General features: G+C 44.2%; 1 protein-coding gene across 1 annotated transcript; it reads left to right on the forward strand.

The window, feature by feature from the left end:
- The first annotated feature begins 1,295 nt into the window (after positions 1 to 1,295).
- On the forward strand, positions 1,296 to 22,658 carry COX7A2L (cytochrome c oxidase subunit 7A2 like). The gene is made up of 3 exons (XM_088841518.1): positions 1,296 to 1,452; positions 11,277 to 11,408; positions 12,640 to 22,658. The coding sequence occupies exons 1-3, from the start codon at positions 1,381 to 1,383 to the stop codon at positions 12,778 to 12,780; spliced, it is 345 nt and encodes a 114-aa protein (XP_088697644.1). The 5' UTR covers positions 1,296 to 1,380; the 3' UTR covers positions 12,781 to 22,658.
- The last annotated feature ends 641 nt before the right edge of the window (positions 22,659 to 23,299 follow it).

Below are 23,299 nucleotides of genomic sequence, written 5' to 3' on the forward strand. Positions count from 1 at the left end.
TGGGCAGCTTCAGTCAGTGTGCTTCCCCTAACAATAATAGCACCTATATCTCACAGGATTGTTTTAAAGATTAAATGAGTTTATTTATGGAAAATGCAATATACAGGTTAGTATCACTCATAAGTTTGCCACATGCTTTCATGAATGCACTATAAATGCACTTATAACACACTTGTGAAAACCTCTAGTTAGATGATAAAGCAAAGACAGGCTTTGTTTTATTCCAGGAGGCAGGAAACTATGAATTGTAAACTCCTTTTATACAGTACACTGCATGTAGTGGAGAGTCTAGACATTTTTAAACTGAACTGAAATGGATACTACTAGAACTGTCCTGTTCTTTCAGGCTCAAGCTCCATATTTTTCAAATATTTGGGCCACCTCCCTTCCACTCCCCTCCTCATTTATCTCCAAGGGCAGAGCCCACGAAAAGGATGAATAATCAATTCCCATAAAGCTTGCTGCTGCTGCTGCTGCTAAGTCGCTTCAGTCGTGTCCGACTCTGTGCGACCCCATAGACGGCAGCCCATCAGGCTCCCCCGTCCCTGGGATTCTCCAGGCAAGAACACTGGAGTGGGTTGCCATAGGCAAGAGTAAAAATCAGTTCTGAAAACTGTGCAAAATTTATGTCCCTGTGCCTTAAGTTCATAGAAAATGTAGATGTATTTCTTCTACATAAAGCTCAGGAGGCTTTGTACGTTGATGTTACTGGGGCGAAATCCCAACAGCTTGCAGGAGGTGTTTCCAATTTTTCTTACTTGTTCCACACTGCTCCTTGATTGCCAGGGAAGCCGAGCTACGGGTGCATACTTCTGGGCCAACAGAGTGAGAGCTGGACGCTTCACGAGGTGACCTAGGTAGGGGAGGAGTTAAGATTGGTAAAGGTGGAGAAGTTCAAAAAACTACCAGGTGGCTGCCCGGAAGCATGGGCTCTCGGGGAGGGAAGGCGGGTACTCCTCCCGCCCCGCCCCTGCCGCCCTAGGCCCCGCCCCACGCCCCGCCCCGAGCCCGGCCCCTCAGCCCTGACGAGTCCCTCCGCCTCCGGCTGGGTCTGCGGCGCGCTTGCGCAGTTCTCAGGGCGTCCTGGCACTGCCCGAATCTGTTTAACCGTGAGGGAAAGAAGCACGCTCGTATTTTCTGCACACCGTGCAACCGCGGCTTTCCGCCGCAGAGCTGGGTTTTGCCTTTTTGGCCCTGAGAACCCGGCTTTTTGTTCTTACGTGGCTTAAGAGGGCGCGTTTTAAGTTGGGCGACTCCCGGGCAGCCCGCCTTTTGACGCAGGGTCCTTAGGCCGAGACTTCGGCCCACAGCCGCGAAGGCGGGGTCCTTCTCTGGGGCGGTCGCGCGGCGGGTGGTTGCGGCAGGTCCACACGGGGCGTCATGTATTATAAGTTCAGCGGCTTCACGCAGAAATTGGCCGGAGCATGGGCTTCCGACGCCTATAGCCCTCAGGTAAGGGTAGTGCGGCGCCGGCTCGGACAGGAGAAGTAGCGGCCCGGGTCTCATGGTGCGCCTGGCAGCCTCGGTACCCGAGCCAGGCGAGGCTTCTGCCCGCGCTTCGGTTTCCTTGGCCCCTCATTTCTTCTCACCCACTTGCCGCAGCCATGGAGCTCCTATTTCTGTAGCTGCTCCCCTGGCTAGCTGGTGTCTGGTGTGGAAGCTGTGCCTGGCACTCAGGAGTCAAGGTGACTCCCGAGGTCGTTGCTTATGGGTCCTGGGGGTGGCTCGTGGGGCCACGAGGGGACCCGACAGAGTCCGAAGTTTGGCCCTGCCCTTAAAGGAGACCCAGCCTTTCAGGCTCCTCAGTGCTCCACTGTCACTCTCCTGCTGCAGCCTAAAACACAGTTTCATCTATTCACCAGATTTGGGAGCTGGGGCGACGGCAACAACGGAAGCTATCAGGACAGTAGGGGCTGTGTGATTAGAATGACACTTAATGAGTTAATTCAAATGTTTGGGTGAGTCTTCGTAGCCACGTGCAGGAGCTGACATTTTCCCAGCTGTAAAGTGGTTGACGGTTGCTTTTGAATGGTTTGAAAAGTATTTCGGTTTCGCTCAGATTTTGCCTGAGCGAATTGAATCAGTCTCCAGCTTATAGTGTGGAGGTGAAGGAACTTTTAGAATCCCAGGTTCTTAATTTAGGCTCAGATCTTGGTTTAGCTGCTTTCATTTTATGACCTTGACCAAGTTAATTCATTGTGATTTCAGTTTTCTCTAGAGCAGCTGTAATACAGATTAAATGAGGTGTGTGTCAAGTGAGTAGCAGTCGTTGGCAGGTGGCTGTTACTGCATAAGCTATTCTCTTGAAAACTAGATCTGAGATCCCATCATTTTCATTCCTCATCCTCAGAGTAGGTAGGAAGTTCAGTTCATTCGCTCAGTCGTGTCTGACTCTCCGCGACCCCATGAATCACAGCACGCCAGGCCTCCCTGTCCATCACCAACTCCCGGAATTCACTCAAACTCATGTCCACAGAGTCGGTGATGTTGATGATATATGCAGTTGGAAAACTTGATAGAACAGTAAGGGCCCCAGGTGGGATGTAAAGAATGCTCCATTGTTACCTCCTCCTCTTTCTGTGAAACACTGCAGCTTGCTCAAGGGGGAGGTGTTTAAGAATGATTTCAGTCTAAGAATAGATATGCTGTTAATGGGGCTTCCCTGGTGGCTCAGACCTAAAGAGTCTGTCTGCAGTGTAGGAGGCCCCGATTGGATCCCTGGGTCAGGAAGATCCCCAGGAGAACGAAATGGCAACCTGGTACTCCAGTATTCTTGCCTGGAAAATTCCATAGACAGAGGAGCCAGGTGCCCTGCAATCCATGCGGTGCAAGATTCGGACACCAATTAGCGACTAAACCACCACAGGATAGGGAGGGCAAGAAAAAGGGCAAATTTTTGGGGGGTGTGGGGTTGGGGAGTAAGGGTCCAGATTGAGCTCATGATAATATGTTGTGTCTGGTTGCAGCTGGGTTTATAAATATGAAGTTGAATAGATCTAAGTGTCTTCAGCCCATAGGTGGTAGTAGAAGTTGTGGTGGGAGAGATCATCCAGGGAGCACATTAGGAGAGAAGGATGGAGTTTTGATTAGATTGCAGAAACACGAAGGGAGAGTGGCTGCTGCTGCTGCTCAGTCGCTTCAGTCGTGTCCGAGTCTGTGCGACCCCATTGACGGCAGCCCACCAGGCTCCCCCGTCCCTGGGATTCTCCAGGCAAGAACACTGGAGTGGGTTGCCATTTCCTTCTCCAATGCATGAAAGTGAAAAGTGAAAGTGAAGTCGCTCAGTCATGTCGGACTAGTAGCGACCCCATGGACCGCAGCCTACCAGGTTCCTCAGTCCATGCGATTTTCCAGGCAAGAGTACTGGAGTGGGTTGCTATTGCCTTCTCCCGAAGGGAGAGTGGAGGAGGAAAATTTATCAAAAAAACAATTGAGGATTGGAAGGAATTGACAGCAGTGACTGGCTTTGCAGATTATAAGAAATAACATTTCTATTATATTGGCTTTTGCTGTAAAGCAAATACTCTTCTACTATAGAGATGTGTATTTTTCAGCACCTGGATCTTAAAATTTGAGTTTTGACAAACACACTGTGTAACCCACACTTACAAGCATATATAACATTACATCACTCCTAGGAAGTTCCTTTTTATTCTTGTCCTGTCAGTCCCTGTCCATCTTCCTGTTCTTTTTTATATCACTAGATATAGATAGTTTTGCCTGTTTTTGAATTTCATATAAATGGAACCACACAGTACTGTTTTGTATAAGCCTCTAATTTCTCAGTATTTTTGAGGTTCATTCATGTTACATGTATTCCTTTTATTGCAGGACAGAATTTCATTGTATGAATATATCACAGTTGATCTTTTCCATTGGTTGTAGAATTTCTTTTAATAGAGTTTTAGCATAATTTAGATTTTTTTGTTGTTTTTTAGTTGCTAAGTTGTGTCTGACTCTGCGACTTCATGAACCGCAGCACACCAGGCTTTCCTGTCCTTCACTCTCTTTCAGAGTTTGCTTAAATTCATGTCCATTGAGTCGGTGATGTTATCCAACCATCTCATCCTCTTGCCCTCTTCTCCTGCCCTCAGTCTTTCCTAGCATCAGGGTCTTTTCCCATGGACCGAGGAGCCCGGTGGGCTATAGTCCATGGACTCGCAAAGAGTCGGACACGACTGAGTGACTTCTCTTCTCTCTTCTTTTCCAATGAGTCTGTTCTTTGCATCAGGTGGCCAGAATATTGGAGCTTCAGCTTCACGACCAGTCCTTCATTTAGGGTTGGTTTCCTTTAGGATTGACAGGTTTGATCTCCTTGCTGTCCACGGGACTCTCTTACCTAGTAAGAAAAAGTGAAATTTTAAACTAAAACTAACAATCCTGAAATTAAATTAGCACTTTGAACAGATTTTACCCCAAGATGCATTTGGTACAGATAAGGACTTCAGAGTTCTAGCATTACTTGAATTGGTGTTTCTCTTGAGAATTTAGTTACTTAAGGATTTCTTAAGTTATGTTGAAACAATATTGTGTAGGCTTTATATGAATTGTAGACTTCAGAGTGATTGTTACAGATATCCCCAAACCAAGTATTCTGACTTTGGTTATTAGGAGTAGTTCAGTTTTTCCTTTCTTGGAAACACTTAAGGTGTAAAATTTTGTAAATGTAAAATGTTGATGTTTGTAATTTTCAGTATTATGTAAAGTGCATGCTCTAAAATGAATTGTGAAAGTGAAGTCGCTCAGTTGTGTCCCACTCTTTGCACCCCATGGACTGTAGCCTATTCTTCAGGCAAGAATACTGGAGTGGGTTGCCGTTTCCTTCTCCAGGAGATCTTCCCAACCCAGGGATCAAACCCGGGTCTCCCAGGTTCTCATCCTGCAGGCAGACACTTTACCATCTGAGCCACCAGGGAAGCTCAGTATGGTAAACTGATTATGAATATGGTAAACTGAACTCAGTATGCATTGAGTAACCTAATAATGGAAAAGCTAGTTCTCCAATGAAAGTACAGGTAGATTTATAATTCAACCTGATGGCAAGTGATTGAGGGTATTTTCCAGTGGTTGAGTGAAAAGCATTTTCCCTACTTCTCTGTGTCCTGTGTCAAAAATAGAGGCCAATAAGCATTTGGGAAGATATGCTTTCAACATCAAGTCATTAGGGAAATAAAAATGAAAACCACAAGGAGATACCTCTTGATACCTCTTCACACCTGCTTTAAAAAAAAAAAAGACAGCAAGTATTAGTGAGAATGTGAAGAAACTGGAACCCTACCACATTGCGGTGGGAATGTATAGTCGTACAGCCTCTTTGGAAAACAGTTTGGCATTTTCTAAAGCAGTGAAGCATAGTTTTACCATATGATCCAGCAGTTCTTCTCGTTAAGATGGTAGGATATTCTAGGTTAAGGGAATTGTGAGAATGAAGGGGAAGAGCAGGGCTGCAAGGGAATCATTGGGTAGGTCACTTTGGCTGTGCTGGATGGAGGTAGAACATGATGATAGGACTTTTGTGAGACACGAATAGGAAATTTACAAAGCAACTGGATGCGGAAAGTTGTGGTTGAGCCTTGTCCAGAGGTTGAAACAAGGGCATGTGTCTTCCCTTTAGTTTCATGACAGGCTGATGATGATGGAGTGTGTATCATGATCAAAGCTGTGTTTGAAAAGATACTCTGACTGGGAGAGACCAGTGCCATGGATGCCTTACACTTACAGAAGAGTTCGGGCTCCTCTCAGTAAGAGTAGAGGGAGAATCAGAGGTCTGGAGGATGAGTACTTAGTGCCGCTGAAGGAGAGTTTGGAAATGAGGAAGGAGGACTTCAGGATGCCTGGGCGATGAAAGAATGGCGGTGCTTTCCACAGAAACAGGGGTGTTTCTGTGAGAAGCAGCAGGGTGAGTTTTGAACACTCTGAGTGTGAAGTATCCAGGAAATTTTGGTGGTGATACCTAGCTGGCAATTAGAAATGAAGGACTCGATCACTGCTGATTGAAACTTGTTTGTGGTCCTAAATCAGAATGAAAGCACTCCTAAGTTTCTATCATTTAAAAATTAAAACATTTTTGGAATACTTCTATTTCTCCGCCCTCTTCCTCCTCCTCAAACCTGAAAGATAAAAGAAAGGGAAAACTTTGGGCCAGTCAGTTTTGAGGTGAAAAAAATCATACTTTTTAAACGTAAAAATTTGGAGCAGCTAAAATAGACTAGGAGGAACTCAGCTATGAAACGTGGTAACGGGTGAATGGCTCTTCATCCGTTTTAGAGGTAGTGACTGTAAATAGCTAAGAGATTCGATGCTAAGCAAAAGCTGTGCTTTCTACTTGGTCTCCCGTCCGCTTATTTTCAGAACAGCTTTCAGTTGCTTTCTAGTTGCTCTGGTATATGGGAGGCGCTACCATCAAGTGCTAATTTTCATGACTTTGATTGTGAAACCTGCAAGTCTACACAGCATTGAAACTGTAGGCTTCCTTAGTTTATTAGTACATTCAACAAATACTTACTAAAGGTGCTCTGTGCCAGTTGCTTTTCTAAGTCTTGGGAAGTAAGAAAAGTGAACAAAATATGCCTAAATCCTGCCCTCATGGGGCTTCCACTGCGGTAGGGAGGGAGAGAGTGTGTCAGAGGGTCATGGTGCTGTGGAGAAAGATAAGGCAGGGAAGGGGAGAGTTGGTTAGCAGCGTGTGGAGCGGGACACGCATGGAGTAAAAACGGTGGTGAGGGGAGGTCTCACTGAGGAGGCGACATGAGGTGAGGGTGCGTGCTGTCTAAACACCTGGAGAGAGCTTTCTAGGCAGAGGGGACATGCCGGGCTTGGGGGTCGTAAAGGGCTTTTCTAGAATTCTGGCGAGGAGAACGGGGGTGGTATAAAGTGCGGGGTGGTGAGGGGTGCATCTCATGGGGTTCTGAATATCCTTTCAAGTACACTGAGCTTTGCTCAGGGGGATTGGAGGCCTTTGGGAGGGTTTGAGTGACAGCTTCTGTTTTAACACAATTACTGGTTGCTGCATTAAGAGTACACTGCAAGGCAGGAACGGAGAAGGCAATGGCAACCCACTCCAGTACTCTTGCCTAGAAAATCCCATGGATGGAGGAGCCTGGTGGGCTGCAGTCCATGGGGTCGCTATTAGTCCGACACGACTGAGCGGACTTCACTTTCACTTTTCACTTTCAGGCATTGGAGAAGGAAATGGAAACCCACTCCAGTGTTCTTGCCTGGAGAATCCCAGGGATGGGGGAGCCTGGTGGGCTGCTGTCTATGGGGTCGCACAGAGTCGGACACGACTGAAGCGACTTAGCAGCAGCAGCAGCAGCAAGGCAGGAAAGATGGAACAGAAGCAGGGTGAGCACTTAGGAGGCTGTTGTAAAAATCTAGGAGTTTGGACCAGGATGTCCAGGATTGGTGAAGATAGGTGAGAAGTGGTCAGATTCTAAATATAATTTGAGCGCAGAACCAAAAGTATTTTCAAATGCGTGAGTGAATGGTATGAAGAACAACTTCAAGGTTTTTGGCCCAAGTACCTGGAAGGATGGCATTGTCATTTATTGAGATGAGGAGGGACATATTTGAGGCTCATAACTCTCGGCTGGGACAGCCATAGCCCTGGAAGAGACAGGTGAAGGGATTTGTTCTAGATCCCTTCCTGTAAATACAGCTTCCTGGTCTGCTCTTGAGAACCCTAGTGCTAGTCCTACCTAGCTGCCTTGAAACACTGGAAACATGACTGCCCTTCAATTGTTGGGAGGTTTAATGATGGGTAGGGTGAAGTACTTATCACCATATCCATTCTTTTTACCTTTGGGGCCAAGACAGCTTATTATTGATAGTATGGTTTAATAAACGTGTGGATTTGAGCCTCATCTAACTACAGCATTTCTGAGCTTTGTTTTAATCGTCTGTTATTTGGGCTTATAATACTTAATTTATGGGGTTTATGTGAAGAGTAAATTTAGTTGTTAAGATTGTATAAGAACCTGAAAAGACGCTTATTAGAAGTGAGAAAAGCAGAATGGGGTTTTGCACTGTGACTATAAAGATTAAAATATGCTTATGAAAAACAGATTGGAGGAGAATATACAGTTCACAGTAATTGATAGGATAAGATTGGGGTTATAGGTGACTTAAATATTTGATATTCTAAACTTTTACAGTGTTATAAATGGAAATATGGAATTATTTAAAACTGTTTAGGTAGTTGATATTCCTGTTTTCAGATGATCTTGTTCAAAAACTTTGCTGTCAAGTTTTGAATCACTTTACTGGTGAGCAGACACAAAGAAATTAGGTGTAAATCCTGTCTAAAAGTGCTCTCACATAGTCCTGTCAAAATGTGAATTTAATTTCAAGCCATTTTGGAAGTTGCTTGGTATGAAGTGTTTTTAAATTTTTGCAATTCGAGGGGAAGTGATCATTAAGAGAAGATACAGAGTTCACAGAATGCTAAGGGAATGTCTAATCTCTAGCTTACAGAGAGATCTTTTATATGGCCTTGTTATTTCAGTAGTTGGAGCCCCTGTTCCTATCTCTGACTCCTGAGTCTCTGAGTGTGTTATAGTCCAGATGTAGACTAACAGCAAGCAAACTTTCTCTTTAAGTGTTGTTTTTGAGCAGTAGTTGACGGGAGGTCGCACAGGCAGGTAGTACTTAAATGCCAGGGCTTTGGGCTTGAGTCACACACCTGGGTCTTTTTTATTAAATTTATTTATTTTGGCTGGGCTGGCTCTTCACTGTTGCTTGGGCTTTTCTCTAGTTGCGGTGAGTGGGCTACTCTAGTTGTGGTGTGATGGCTTCTCATCGTGGGGACTTCTTTCATTGTGGAGCACAGGCTCTAGGGTTTGTGGGCTTCAGTGGTTGTGGCTCCTGGGTCTCGAGCACAGGCTTCAGCAGCTGTGGCGCATGGGCTAGTTGCTCCGAGGCATGAGGTATCTTCCCAGATCAGGGATCAAACCTTGTCTCCTGCATTGGCAGGCAGATTCTTTACCACTGAGTCACCAGGGAAGCCCTGCTGCTGCTGCTAAGTCACTTCAGTCGTGTCTGACTCTGTTTTTCTTATGTATTCTCAAGTTCCCTCTCGGATCCAGTTTTCTTCTCTGTAAAAAGGGAAAGGTAACATCTTACTGAGATTGCTGTCAGGATTAAATGGAATTATGCATATGAAATTCTTAACATGATGCTGGGCACATAACAGGAGCTTAGTAGATATTAGCTGTTATTATTCCATAACATTAATATCTTTAATGGCACAGATTGTGTCTTATTCATTGTGTATTTTCATTGTAGAGTAAGTCCTCAGTAAAATATGTTAAATGAGTGAAAACAGGACAGAAAAAAGGCCATGATTCATTCCCATTTATGGGATCCTATCAGAAGAAATAGAAGCCAAGTTTACTTTAATACCTTTCTGTTGCTCTGTTGATCCCAGTGCTTGCCTGATGAAAGTAACACTGTGATCTTTAGGTCTCTAAGTTAGAATTTTTTTTTTGAAGAGGTTAAGAAAAGTCTGACAACTCTGTTAATTTGAGCAAAAGGTTTCCTTTTTCATCTGGAAATGGAAGGGCTAAACTTTAACTTTGCCTTCTAACTTTAAGATTTTATTTTTCTGAGTTAGAATTTAATATGAAAGGGTTAAAAAAAAGGAGTTCCTTAATGTGACCTTAAGTTCCTTAATATCATCTGCAGGTTATTTTGGAGAATCATTTATCTGCCACTGTAGGTTTATTCCATCAGATAGAAACCCAGAGTTACCCTTAGGTTCCTTTTTAAAAAAACAGTTTTCTTGAGATATAATCCACATATCATACATTCACTCATTTAAAGTGTACCGTTAAATGGTTTTAGTGTATTCACAGAGAACATGCAATCATTACCATGTTAATTTTAGAGCATTTTTATCACCTCAGAAAGAAAGCTGTATCAGCCGTCACCCGCCTCTTCCTTACCACCCTCCCTCCCATCCCCGAGTAACCACTGGTTTACTTTCTGTCTCTGTAAGTATCCCTACTCGGGACTTTCATATGAATGGGATCATAAAATTTGTGGTCTTTTGTGACTGATTACTTCTCAGTGTATGTTTTAAGGTTTATCCATATTGCAGCATGTACCAGTACTTCATTTCTCTGCCCCTCCCAGGTTCTTTTTATCAGTAAGACTGTGTGTTCTTCCTTTATCCGTTCATGTGGCTGAGGGGAGCGGTTGCCTCTTCACATCTCATCCAGCTTACGTTTATTGAATACTGTGTACCAGACACCGCCTTAGGCGCGTACTACTTCACGCAGTCCACTCTGCGTTTGTCATCAGCGTGTCACACGGGAGAACACTGCGGTTTCCTTTTTTATGTTTACTATATATGTGTGTGTGTGTGTGTGTATGTGTTTAAAGATTTATTTATTTCTTTGTGGCCGCGCTGGGTCTTGCTGTCTGCGTGGGCTTTCTCTGGTGTGGCACGTGGGGCCTGCCTTGGTTGCAGCTGTGGGCTTGTTGCGATGGCTCCTCTCCTAGAGCACAGGCTCTCGGCACACAGCTTCAGTGGTTGTGGCTCTGGGGCTCTAGAGGGCAGGCTCAGTGGTTGTGGTCTGCCGGCTTAGTGGCTCCATGGCATGTGGAATCTTCCCAGGCCAGGGGTCGAATCCGTGTCCCTTGCATTGCAAGGCAGTTTCTTAACCACTGGATCACCAGGGGAAGCCCTGAGATGTGTTTTATAACTTACAAATTTATTAATGCCAGAAAGTTCAGTTACTCTAATTGTTTTGTTTCCTGGTCCTGAAAGATAGCTCTCTTCCCATTAGAAGCTCTTCCAAGTTGAGATATTTCTTTACCGTGTGTCTGCAAAGTTTCTGAAGTCCACTTCAGGGATCGAGATATTGGTATACCTAGTCACTCAGAGGAGAAAAGGAACAGTGAGGTTTCTTTTGAAATTTAGCTCAAAGTTCACACAGATTGTAACTGTTTTACTGGTTGGATGAGAAGACAGACACGATGGGTATATCTGATGCCCAGATTGGGCCTTCGTTGTGGTTTGCTTCTCTACTATCCCCCTCCTCCACTCTCACGGACAAGAGAGTTCTTGACTGTATTTGCTCTGGGAAAGCGGGCCAGGGTGTTCTGTTCAAAGTTTAAGGACTTTAAATGCTATATGACATGTAGATGGAGATACTTTCCTTCTCTCTGTGTGGTGGAATAACTGCCTGCCCTGCTCCAGACAGCCTGTTCCTGGAAACGTTTGTTCACAGGCCCAGATACACTTTAAACTTGACCAATTTCCTTTTTTCCTACAGGGATTAAGACCTGTTGTTTCCACAGAAGCACCGCCTATCATATTTGCCACACCAACTAAACTGAGTTCCAGTTCTATTGCATATGATTATGCTGGGAAAAACACAGTTCCAGAGCTGCAGAAGTTTTTCCAGGTCAGAGAAGACACTCTTAAGAACAGTGAAGGCTGTGAAATGAATAGCCTTAAAAAACCCTCTGAAACGGAGTCTTAGTATAATTTGCTACTCATTCGCCTGTTTTTCCTTAAATAAAATTCTCTGTATTTTAGTTTGAGCCATTAACTGGTAGAACTTCGTGTAGAAAGAAACTGATAAAAGAAGGGAGGATGAGTAATTTCCTCATCAGTATTTAAGGGTGTACAGATTTTTTAAATTGCATATGTAGCTGTTGATCATCCACTGGATGGAGGAAGCAATAACATATATAATGTATAATAGCTTTGTGAATTATCCAGTATAACTTTGGCTTTGTGACACCTGCAGTGACTTTAGGCAATGTTTTCTTTTAATTGTTTTTTGCTTGCTTGATACTAAAATTCACCAAACTGTTGGTAGAAGTGGAGCAGTCTCTCTTGGGTTTACTGATTAGCAGAGAGAAGCTAGGATTGGATTTTAAAGTATTATTAATGTTAATCTACATACAGATAATTGAGAGGTCAGTGACTTGACTGTATTTCAGGCATTGTGGGAGTGGCAGTAGCTGTTACTGCTGTCGCTGGAAGGTAGCTTTCTCTTCCTTAAAAATATGTCCAGATTTAGGACCAGCTTGAGAACTTTTGATCATTTTATTCTTTTTTTATCTGGGGGTTTGAGTTGGGGTGGGGAGGGATTTTTGAAACTGTGCAAAACAATGGATTAAATATTTTATGGAGTTTTGTTATTAAATAGGGGTTTAGCAGTTTTACAGAAGGAAGGCAGTTGAATACAAAATGGCCTTGAACCGATTAATTGACCTGGTGTGCTCAGACTGCATCTACTAATGATCAGAAGTCAGATTAAATGTAAAGTATTTCTTATGCTTACATGTCTTTAATTAGCTGCTGATTACCTTTGCCTTAAAAAAAAAGTCACTAGTGCTCCTTTTGTAATTAAGTAATATGTGATAAATTCCTTAGAAATTTGGAATTTGTTTCATGCATATTTCTGAGACTGCATTTTGGAGAATAATTTTTGTCTTACAGACTTCAGCTGCATTTGTAAGAAAATATACCCAAGTGTTTTAGTTCACATTCTAGTAGATTTGGGCTTTTTCCACTGCAGCGGGTTGGTGGGTTCATTATAAAGTAGAGGCCTTTGTTCTATACTTGCCTAAATTGTGAAAATCTTTTTCTTATCAACTTTGTCCTTGATAATTCTCTCTGTCTAGAAATCTGACGGTGTGCCCATCCACCTGAAGCGAGGCCTGCCTGACCAAATGCTTTACCGGACCACCATGGCGCTGACAGTGGGAGGGACCATCTACTGCCTGATCGCCCTGTACATGGCATCACAGCCCAGAAACAAATGAGTTAGGCTGCAGAGGACTGGTTTGCTTGTTGGCATAAGTCCTTTGAATTTTCATTTTTCATTATTTCTGTAATTTTTTTGTTTTTTACTTGAATGTCCCACTTACCATTCTTAAAAGCAGAAAGATATTAAGACAATATTTTGGTTTGTTATGAAAATGCACATGGCCTGCCAGAGCTCATTCAGCAGTTAAAACTATTGTTTAAAGAAATGATGTTGCTCTGTGCATTTGGGCTCCTAATTTCCCTGGAGCTTCTGAATGAAGGTCGCACACAGGCTCATTAGCAGCCATATATGCTGAGGTGCTTGGAGACTTATGGTGGTGTCTTGAACATGGGGTGGGGCAGCCTTTCTGGATTAGCATGTGGCTGAGGAAGGAAGATAGAAGTTCAGGCCAGGCACATGAAAATGTTGGCCACCTTGGGGATTTTTCTGTCTTGCAGTTCAATGTTAATGGAAATTATTTGCAGCCTGCGTCCGTTCGTTGGGCAGTTTGTTTCAAAGGGTTATTTGCGTCATCTCAGATCTTCAGTGAAATTTTATGTGTAATTATTATGTATTTATTCCACCATGGGAACAGAGAACACCTGTTTAGTGTAGCACTTTAGACCAATGTCTGTTTTATTAATACAGCTGTGACACAGATTCTCCTTTACCTTTTAAAAATGTTATGGCTTTGAATTATGGTTTATTTTAATTGTGGAATAAATACATGAATGAAAAAAATCTCAAGTTTGAAGTCCTTTTAAATAAGTTTTCAAAGTACTTTCAGAAAAACATCAGAGGCATCTTATTCCCGAGTCTAATTTCTTTCTTTTTAATTAGACACCAGATAATCTTTACAAAATGGTTCCTCAAAGTCAAGTAACAGGAGGCAAATGGCACATTGATGATTACCATATGGTTCCTTATAAGAAGCTGCCTGACTCTTCTGAAATGTGCGTGTAACACACAGTTCATTTAGACAGTAATTTCCTGTGCTGTCACAAGTGGTAGACTTCACATGCTCTATATTAATGCTGGAAAAGGTGGAATTTTATTATTATAAAGTCGTGGTCTGTCTTTTGCCACAGCAAAGAATAGTGACCTCTTACCAAAGATAAAATGCGGCTTATGAAAACGCTCAATATTATTCTCACAGGCTAGGAACCTCTTGTCTATACAAGTGTAAATTTCCCTGATATTTCCTCGAAGTTTCTATTTTGAAATATTTCAGACTACAGAAAGAGTGTAAGAATGGTACATTATACACCTGTCTGCATGCATCTTCACCGAGCCCAACAGTTATCAGTATATTGTCCCCTTTGCTTTTTGTTGCTTTCTCAAACGCAGGCACACACATACTTGGTTTTTGCTGAAGCATTTAAGATAAAGCTGTGGAACTGTAATTCAGCCATAAATACTTCAGGCAGCATCTCCTAAGAATGAGGACATTCTTAGTCTCCTTGACTAAGAGAGTCTCTTTAGTCCCTTTAGTCCGTATAGTCTCCTCTTATGCAGAACAGTCCTCACTGTCCTTCATGATATTGACCACTTTGAAGAGTTCAGGGCAGTATTTTGTACAACATCCTTCAATTTGGATTTGTCTTACTATCTCCTCATGATTGGATTCTGGCTAAGCAGTTTTGTCAGGAATTTTTCGTATATGGTGTGATGTCATTGTATCAAGTGGTGCTTGATACCACTTTGTCCCATTATTGGAGGTTTGAAGTTGGTTAACTTAATTAGGGCTTCCCTGGTGGCTCAGACGGTAAGGAATCTGCCTGAAATGAGGAAGACCTGGTTTCCATCCCTGGGTTGGGAAGATCCCCTGGAGTATGGCATGGAAACCCACTCCAGTATTCTTGCCTAGAGAGTCCCCATGGACTGCAGCCTGCCAGGCTCCTCTGACCATGGGGACGCAAAAAGTCTTAAGATGTCACAGATCCCCTTTCTCCTTTTTAATTGGTCAGTAATCTGTGGAGTGATATTTGAGGCCAAGAATATCACGAGGCCAATGGTTTTACAGCCAGTGTTGGTATTCCATGATGATTTCTTGACTGAATCATGTATTACTAAGGTGGTTGTGATTTTCTAAGTGTCATTGTTGACGTATTTCAGTGACGAGGAGTGCTCCTTTTTTAAGAGGTTTTACTGTAGTTTTCTCATTCAGTGTAATAACCAAGTATGCCATTATTTATGCTGATGCTCACTTTTGGCCCATATTTGGCTTTTCTGCCCCCGTGACATGCCCCTATCAGTTTTTGAGCAGTTTCTTTCTGACACACAGTTTATCTTGTGTTGATATTTTTTCTACTCCAGTTTCTTCTGTTTACTTTCAGGTATGTTCTATTCATGTATATTGGTGCATTTTCCTTCTCTGCCTGTTTTATTTTTGCCTAACCTATAGTGGTAGGTACTGTGCATTCCTATTTATTACTCATAGTTTGGAAATTGTTCTCTATCTCATTTTTCTGCATTGTATTCCATCTTATGCGTATACCATACTTTTAATTAGTTTCCTTTCAATGGCTATTTTAGTCTTAAATGTTTTGCTTTTACAGACGTCTTAAATGTATAATCTTTACATGTCATTTTACACATTGCTGAATGTATTTGTAGTATAGTTTCTATAAGTGAGACTTTTCAGGCAAAGAGAATGTGCATCTCTGACTTTGATAGCTATTTGTCACAACAAGAGACAGTGCTGACGTCCAATCCTGTTCAGCCAGGGGTGTCTGTTCCTCCTCCCTGTAGTTAGCTGTGTGCATTATCAGACTTTTTCATCTTTGCCAATCTGGTAAGTGATAAAATTTCTTTGGTTTAAATTGTTTTTCCATTGTAATTAGTGATACTGAATATCTTTCTTTAATTTAAAACATTAAAAATTTTTTCATTTACAAAGGTAAGTTATATTTCCTTTTTTTGTGTGAACTATCTAATCATTGGCCTGCTTTTATCCAGGTGCTTTGTGATAATGCTGTAAATATTATTGGTCCATCAGACTGAATTCCTCAGAAACAGACTCTGCTGACTTTTGTCTGAGCCACACTTCTTCTCATTGCAAGAACCAGAGATTCATTAAAATCACCCTGGGCAGAAAGGGGGATTTTCCAGAACTAGAGTGGATCTGGGCCACCAGACCTATCTTTGGGACCATGGTGGTTATCTTTTCTGTTACTCTCTTGGCTGTGCAGTTGTTTGTTTCTGTGGATCAGCTTTATCTCTGTTTCTTGTTGCACGTGGTAGGAAATGGTTCAATTCAGTTAAGTCGCTCAGTTGTGTCCAACTCTTTGCGACCCCGTGAATCACAGCATGCCAGGCCTCCCTGTCCATCACCAATTCCCGGAGTTCACTCAAACTCATGTCCAGTGAGTCGGTGATGCCATCCAGCCATCTCATTCTCTGTCGTCCCCTTCTCCTCTTGCCTCCAATCCCTCCCAGCATCAGAGTCTTTTCTGGTGAGTCAACTCTTCGCATGAGGTGGCCAAAGTATTGGATTTTTACCTTTAGCATCAGTCCTTCCAATGAACACCCAGGACTGATCTCCTTTAGAATGGACTGGTTGGATCTTCTTGCAGTCCAAGGGACTCTGAAGAGTCTTCTCCAACACCACAGTTCAAAAAGCATTAATTCTTCGGCGCTCAGCTTTCTTCACGGTCCAACTCTCACATCCATACATGACCACTGGAGAAACCATAGCCTTGACTAGACGGACCTTGGTTGGCAAAGTAATGTCTCTGTTTTTTAATATGCTATCTAGGTTGGTCATAACTTTCCTTCCAAGGAGTAAGTGTCTTTTAATTTCCTGGCTGCAGTCAGCATCCACAGTGATTTTGGAGCCCCAAAAAATAAAGTCTGACACTGTTTCCACTGTTTCCCCATCTATTTCCCATGAAATGATGGGACCAGATGCCATGATCTTAGTTTTCTGAATGTTGACCTTCAAGCCAACTTTTTCACTCTCCTCTTTGACTTTCATCAAGAGGCTTTTGAGTTCTTCACTTTCTTCCATAAGGGTGGTGTCATCTGCATATTTGAGGTTATTGATATTTCTCCCTGCAGTCTTGATTCTTGCTTGTGCTTCTTACAGCCCAGCGTTTCTCATGATGTACTCAGCATATAAGTTAAATAAGCCTTGACGTACTCCTTTTCCTATTTGGAACCAGTCTGTTGTTCCATGTCCAGTTCTGACTGTTGCTTCCTGACCTGCATATAGGTTTGTCAAGAGGCAGATCAGGTGGTCTGGTATTCCCATCTCTTTCAGAATTTTCCACAGTTTATTGTGATCCACACAATCAAAGGCTTTGGCATAGTCAATGAAGCAGAAATAGATGTTTTTCTGGAACTCTCTTGCTTTTTCGATGATCCAGCGGATGTTGGCAAATTGATCTGTGGTTCCTCTGCCTTTTCTAAAACCAGCTTGAACATCTGGAAGTTCACGGCTCACGTATTGCTGAAGCCTGGCTTGGAGAATTTTGAGCATGACTTTACTAGCGTGTGAGATGAGTGCAATTGTGTGGTAGTTTGAACATTCTTTGGCATTGCCCTTCTTTGAGATTGGAGATTGGAATGATACTGACCTTTTCCAGTCCTGTGGCCACTGCTGAGTTTCCCAAATTTGCTGGCATATTGAGTACAGCACTTTCACAGTATCATCTTTCAGGATTTGAAATAGCTCAACTGGAATTCCATCACCTCCACTAGCTTTGTTCATAGTGATGCTTCCTAAGGCCTACTTGACTTCACATTGCAAGATGTCTGGCTCTAGGTGAGTGATCACACCATCGTGATTATCTTGGTCATGAAGATCTTTTTTTGTACAGTTCTTCTGTGTATTCTTGCCACCTCTTCTTAATATCTTCTGCTTCTGTTAGGTCCCTATCATTTCTGTCCTTTATTGAGCCCATCTTTGCATGAAATGTTCCCTTGGTATCTCTAATTTTCTTGAAGAGATCTCTAGTCTTTCCCATTCTATTGTTTTCCTCTTTTTCTTTGCATTGATCGCTGAGGAAGGCTTTCTTATTTCTCCATGCTGTTCTTTGGAACGGTTGTCTAGCCCCAACCATTGTCGCCCACTCGACCAGTCCACTGTTTACCAGTTAGTTCATTGGGCGAGATGCAGTGAAGGAGCTCAGGGTGGCCTGTTCGTGAGTCTTAACTGAAGGCTCTGAACCTTTCACTGTGTTTTCAGGATTATTATTTCTGAGCACAGTACTTTGAACCCTGGCCAGATTGGACTGCTTACTCAGAGGGGGACCATCCTTCTTGTCCTTGTTGTCTGGATGAGATGGTTTTGGCAGAGGGACAGTCACTGCTGACTTCTTCCAGGCTATGTGGTTAGTGTTCACAACAGGGGTCTGAACTCACATAGCCCTGGGGGTAGGAAGATGCCATGGGGTACCCAGGCAAGGATAGTTCTAAGGGCATCAGCGTTTTAGGTCAACTTCCATATACTTTGAAACTTGCACGCCTAGCATAAGAGGTCCCTTATAATCATTTCCATTCTGCAAAAGGAAAGCAAACTATTACCCGTTCTGAACAGGACCATGGTGTATTGCCCTGCTCTCTGGGGTGCCGTGGAGTGAGTGAGTGAGTGAAAGTCACTCAGTCGTGTCTGACTCTTTGTGACCCCATGGATTATACAGTCCATGGAATTCTCTAGGCCAGAATACTGGAGTGGGTACCCTTTCGCAGCTTCCCACCCCAGGGATTGAACCCAGGCCAGGTCTCCTGCAATGCAGGTGGATTCTTTACCAGCTGAGCCATAAGGGAAGCCCAAGAATACTGGAGAGGGTAACCTTCCCGACCCAGGAATTGAACCCGGGTTTCCTCCATTGCAGGTGGATTCTTTACCAATTGAGCTATCAGGGAAGCTCCAGGGTGCCGTGGGGATGATTCTAAATATAAATGTTGAGAATATGAGTCTAATGACTGAGACTATGAGTCTAATGTTGAGAATACGAGTCCTTTGTAAAGGAACAAATCCTTTTACAGGTTACAAGTTTTCCGAGTGTTTTTAACAATATTGAAGGAGGAACCAACTTGTTGGTTGGTTATTAAAAATAATTTTGATAATAGATCACTGCATGACTTTGGTGTATCACTCAGGAGTTCACAGAATTCCATCACGATCTATTTGTGAGAACAAGGTTTCTCAGGGCTTAACATATGTAAAAATGAAAAACAGGAAATTTAATATTTTATAGGGAATTATAGTCAACAAGAGACTTTCAAGCCTGAAAATATGTTACATTCGGCTTCCCAGGTGGCACCTAGAGGTAAAGAACCTGTCTGCCAGTGCAGGAGACAGAAGAGAAGTGGGTTCAATCCCTGGGTTGGGAAAATCCCCTGGAGGAGGGCATGGCAGAATTCCATGCCTGGAATTCTTGCCTGCAGAATTCCATGGACAGAGGATCCTGGAAGGCTTTAGACCATGGGGTTGCAAAGAGTTGGACATGACCAAAGCAACTTAGCATAGCACAGGCTAAAATTTGGGGGTAGAATTCTAGATGGAATAGAGTGATGGAGCTACAAATTCGAGAAATTTCTGACTTGAATAGGCATTTGTATTTTTTTTAACATTATTTATTTGTTATTTTTGGCTGTGCTCAGGCTTCATCGCTGTGTGTGGGCTTTCTCTAGTTGCTGTGGGCGGGCTTCTCGTCGCCATGGCTTCTCTCTTGCAGAGCACAGCCTCTGGGGATCGGGGGCTTCAGTAGTTGTGGCAGCACAGGGGCTCAGTTGCCCTGTGGCATGTGGGCGCTTCCTGGACCAGGGATCAAACCACTGTCCCTTGCATTGCAAGGCAGATTCTTAACCACTGGGCCACCAGAGAAGCCCGACATTTGTATTTTTAACTGGATGAAGGTAGGTGTCTAATTGGGATGGTATTTACAGTCCACTGGCTACATTTATAAGAGTGACTTAATAGTTTAAGCTGTTATTTAAATGCACCAGAAACTGTATTCTTTGCAACTGTTTAAACTTACAATGGATGTAAGTTAATTAGATGTTAAGCATTAAGCTTGCATAATACAAAGGGGAATTCACAGATTTTCAAAGTTGTTTCAGGGTAAGCGAGCAGGGAAGGTTGAAGTGGCGGCTTGCTGCTGCTGCTTTCAGTGGCGTGCCCATCTGTCCCTCTGTTTTCTCTGTCAGCCAGTGTCCCTTCCCAGGCCCACTCGGCATTCCCTCTCCTTCCCAGCCCCTCATCCATGGTGACTCCGCTGTGAAGCTGTCAGAGGCCTACTGAGGGTGGAATTGGCTTTTATAACACTGGCTGGCTTTCTTGGATTTATATACTTTTTCTCTCCTTTATGTGTGTGGCCCTGGGCAGGCTTCTTGGCCTTGTCAAATGTTGAGGTTTCTGATACCCAGGGCTTCTTTTGAACTTTCTTTATGGCTGCGAACTGTGCAGACCTTTTACTTTCTGACTTGATGATGTGCAGCAGCTAGAGGTTATCCAGGGACAGTAATGGTTGACTGCTTAGAAATTCTGATACTGTCTGGTTCCAGTGATTTAATACGTTTGTTTGAGACTTTGACTGCACATATCCTGGGTTGGAGCGCGCACTCTCTAGCTCCAAAGACTGCCCGTGTCAGGACTGAGAAGGGGGCCCTGTCCTTAGTGTCCCTCTTGTCAGGCTCACCGGCTGCCGTCATTGGTCATCCAGAGCTGCCTCTGACCCACTCATTAAGAAGTTCCACTATGTTCTGCTTCTTCCAGGTAGTTAGTTTGTGTGCAGAAGCCAGGTACCCCAAGATGAATCAAATGCCTTTGCCTTTGCTAGCAAGTGCTGCGATTAGATTTAGGGAAACTGATTTAAGAATTACTTTTAGGTCCTTTCGGATTCTCAGTCTCTTAGGATTGGTAAACCATATGGTCAAGAAATTCCCTGTTAGAGTTTGGGGGAGAATGGATACATGTACCTGAAACTGTCACAGCGTGGTTAATCAGCTATGTCCCAATACAAAATAAAAAGATTAAAAAAAAAAAAATTCCCTCTTACGGAGGAATTCCGCTGTTACCCCTCAGCTGTCCTGGTCTGGGAGGATAGGTTGCCCCTGGCTGGGTGCAGATGGGGAAGCCTGGCTGTCGCTTCCATTCCAGGACCCAGGTTACACCTTGGCTTAGCGGGTTAGCCCTGTAAGTATGAGGGGACATCAGCTGACCCTGACCCTCATTACACGGAGAGAGACACTGGGGTGGCTCAGCTGCCTGCTCGTGGGTCATTTACACTTTGCATAAACTTGGATTAAGAATCCTGACCTTTGCGTGGCTCCAGGGCACGAGGGTGCTGTGCTGCTGCAGGAGCTGTTGGGATGGCTGATGGAGACCGGATGTTGTTTGCTCAGGGCCCAGAATCTGATTTCTGAGGAGGCTGCTGCAAAACAGTAATGGGCAAGCAGGGTGACTGGAAAAACATTCTTTAGATAAGTTTTTTTTTCCCTCCAGTTCTGTCACAACCCTCCTAGTACGTCATGCCCTGACCTTGTCCATGAAACTCAGCTTTGTCATGGTCACATGGCTGAACCTCATGGCCCAAGCACAGGTCCTTCACACGGTCCCACATGTCCTAGCCCGATTGGAGTCCTCTGCTGTACCAAATATCATTCCTGAGGAAGTCAGCTGAACTGTCCCAGGCTGTAAGAAATGGTGGGGTTGCCTCCAAGTCAGCAAGGAAAAGAAGCTCAAGCTTAGTGCAGAAGGGCCTTGATATGGCTGCAAACTTCAGCTGACAAAATCAGGGACCTGGGTTCTCAGAAAAGGAGAGGCTGGGAGCTGGGAGCTGGGTGGAGTGCTGGAAAGAGGTCAGCTCAGAAATAGGAGTGTTTCCTGTGGGTACCTTGCCAGGCAGGAAGGCCAAGCGGTGGTTCTTCACATTCCCACACTCCGAAGGAGAGGGAGAGATGGAGGCAGGTGGCAGGTAGGCAAGGGTGGAGTGGAGGTGCTTGGGTAGGGCGCTGCTGGCCCCAGAGTCCACTTGAGGGTGTGGCTGTACCAGGCTTATGCAGCTCAGGACTGTGGGAAGTGCCAAGGAAAGAGGCAGCTTAGTTGTGCAGCTCAGCCCAGGCCCCTCTCCTTAGGGAGGTCCTGACACGAGTTATGGAAATGTCTTCCCCCTGGAGGGAGTGGGGGAAAGATGGAAGATCCTCCAGAATTGGTTAGTATCTGTCAGGCTCCACTGCGCTTCCCTGGTAGCTCAGTTGGTAAAGAATCCACGTGCAACGCAGGAGACCCCAGTTCGATTCCTGGGTCAGGAAGATCTGCTGGAGAAGGGATAGGCTACCCACTCCAGGATTCTTGGGCTTCCCTTGTGACTCAGCTGGTAAAGAATCCACCTGCATTGCGGGAGACCTGGTTCGATCTCTGGGTTGGAAAGATCCCCTGGAGAAGGGAAAGGCTACCCACACCAGTATTCTGGCCTGGAGAATTCCATGGACTCTATAGTCCATGGGGTCCTTGTCAGGCTCCAAGCCCATCTTCTGCTCCAAGCTCATCTTCCAACTCCTCTGTCTGGGCTACAAAACCTTGTGTTAGACAGCAGATTAATTTGAAAATTGAGTTGCAGCTGGATGAGTTGATGTCAGCTTCAAAGTTCAGTGGTGTTTAATTAAAGCCATCCAGAGACTAAACCCACTCTCAGGAAATTATTCTGACCGAATAATTAAAGAGAATAAAGGTTAGATTTGTGTTTCTGGTTAAGTCTGTGTTGCATTCAGCATCTCCAAAAGATGAATTCCATTAACCTTTCATGAACCAACATTAAATTGCTTTTAATTAATTGTCATTCTAGTTAGAGTCACACAGAAGAGGCGTTGTTTATACTTGGGGTGTCTGTTCCCTCTTCTCCCCTGGAATTATGTCCTTGAATAAACGGCCATTCGGAAAACCTGTTCATAACTTTGTGTGTCTGATCATCCCTCCCTTGTTTGGGTCCTGTTTACTGAGCATCAGAAGGAATTGCACCGGGGGAAGTAGGCTCCTGGAAGGCTGCATGCAGCTGGGACTTGAACTGAGGTGTACAATTTGCAAAAACATGCCCGTGACCATGGGACAGAAAGTGAAGGGCTAAAGTCGTGAGTGTGGGCAGGGGCAGGCCTCGGGTGGCTGAGGTGACGCTGGTCTTCCTGAGAGGGCCTTTGGATTTGGGAGAGTCCTGCCGTTTGTCATTCTGTGACCTCACTCTCCCTGAGCATTTATGCTTTCCGTGTAGGGGATGCGTTCCTGCTGAGTGATGGTCAGAGTCCTCATCTGGGCCTGTCTGCAGGCTCAGTGTCCTGGGGGAGCTGGCACGCCCAGGCTCCGTTCTCGTGACTGCAGGAGCAGGGAGTGAGGTAGAAACCCTGTGTGCCTGCCCCGGGACTTCCGTGCCTTGACACGCAGCATATCTTTCCTGTTTTTTTCCTGCATGACTGTGGGTGAGGGGTGTTGTGACCGAGGATCTGTCAGCCGGGATTCCTCCAGGTGGATCACTCTAGGCCCCCAGAACTCAGGAGGCGGGGTGGGGAGGTCTGCCTCCTTTAGCCTCACCTCT

This window comes from Moschus berezovskii, chromosome 11, assembly GCF_049115385.1.
Source record: "Moschus berezovskii isolate FMDL1 chromosome 11, NW_MosBer_1.0, whole genome shotgun sequence".
Lineage (NCBI taxonomy): Eukaryota > Metazoa > Chordata > Mammalia > Artiodactyla > Moschidae > Moschus > Moschus berezovskii.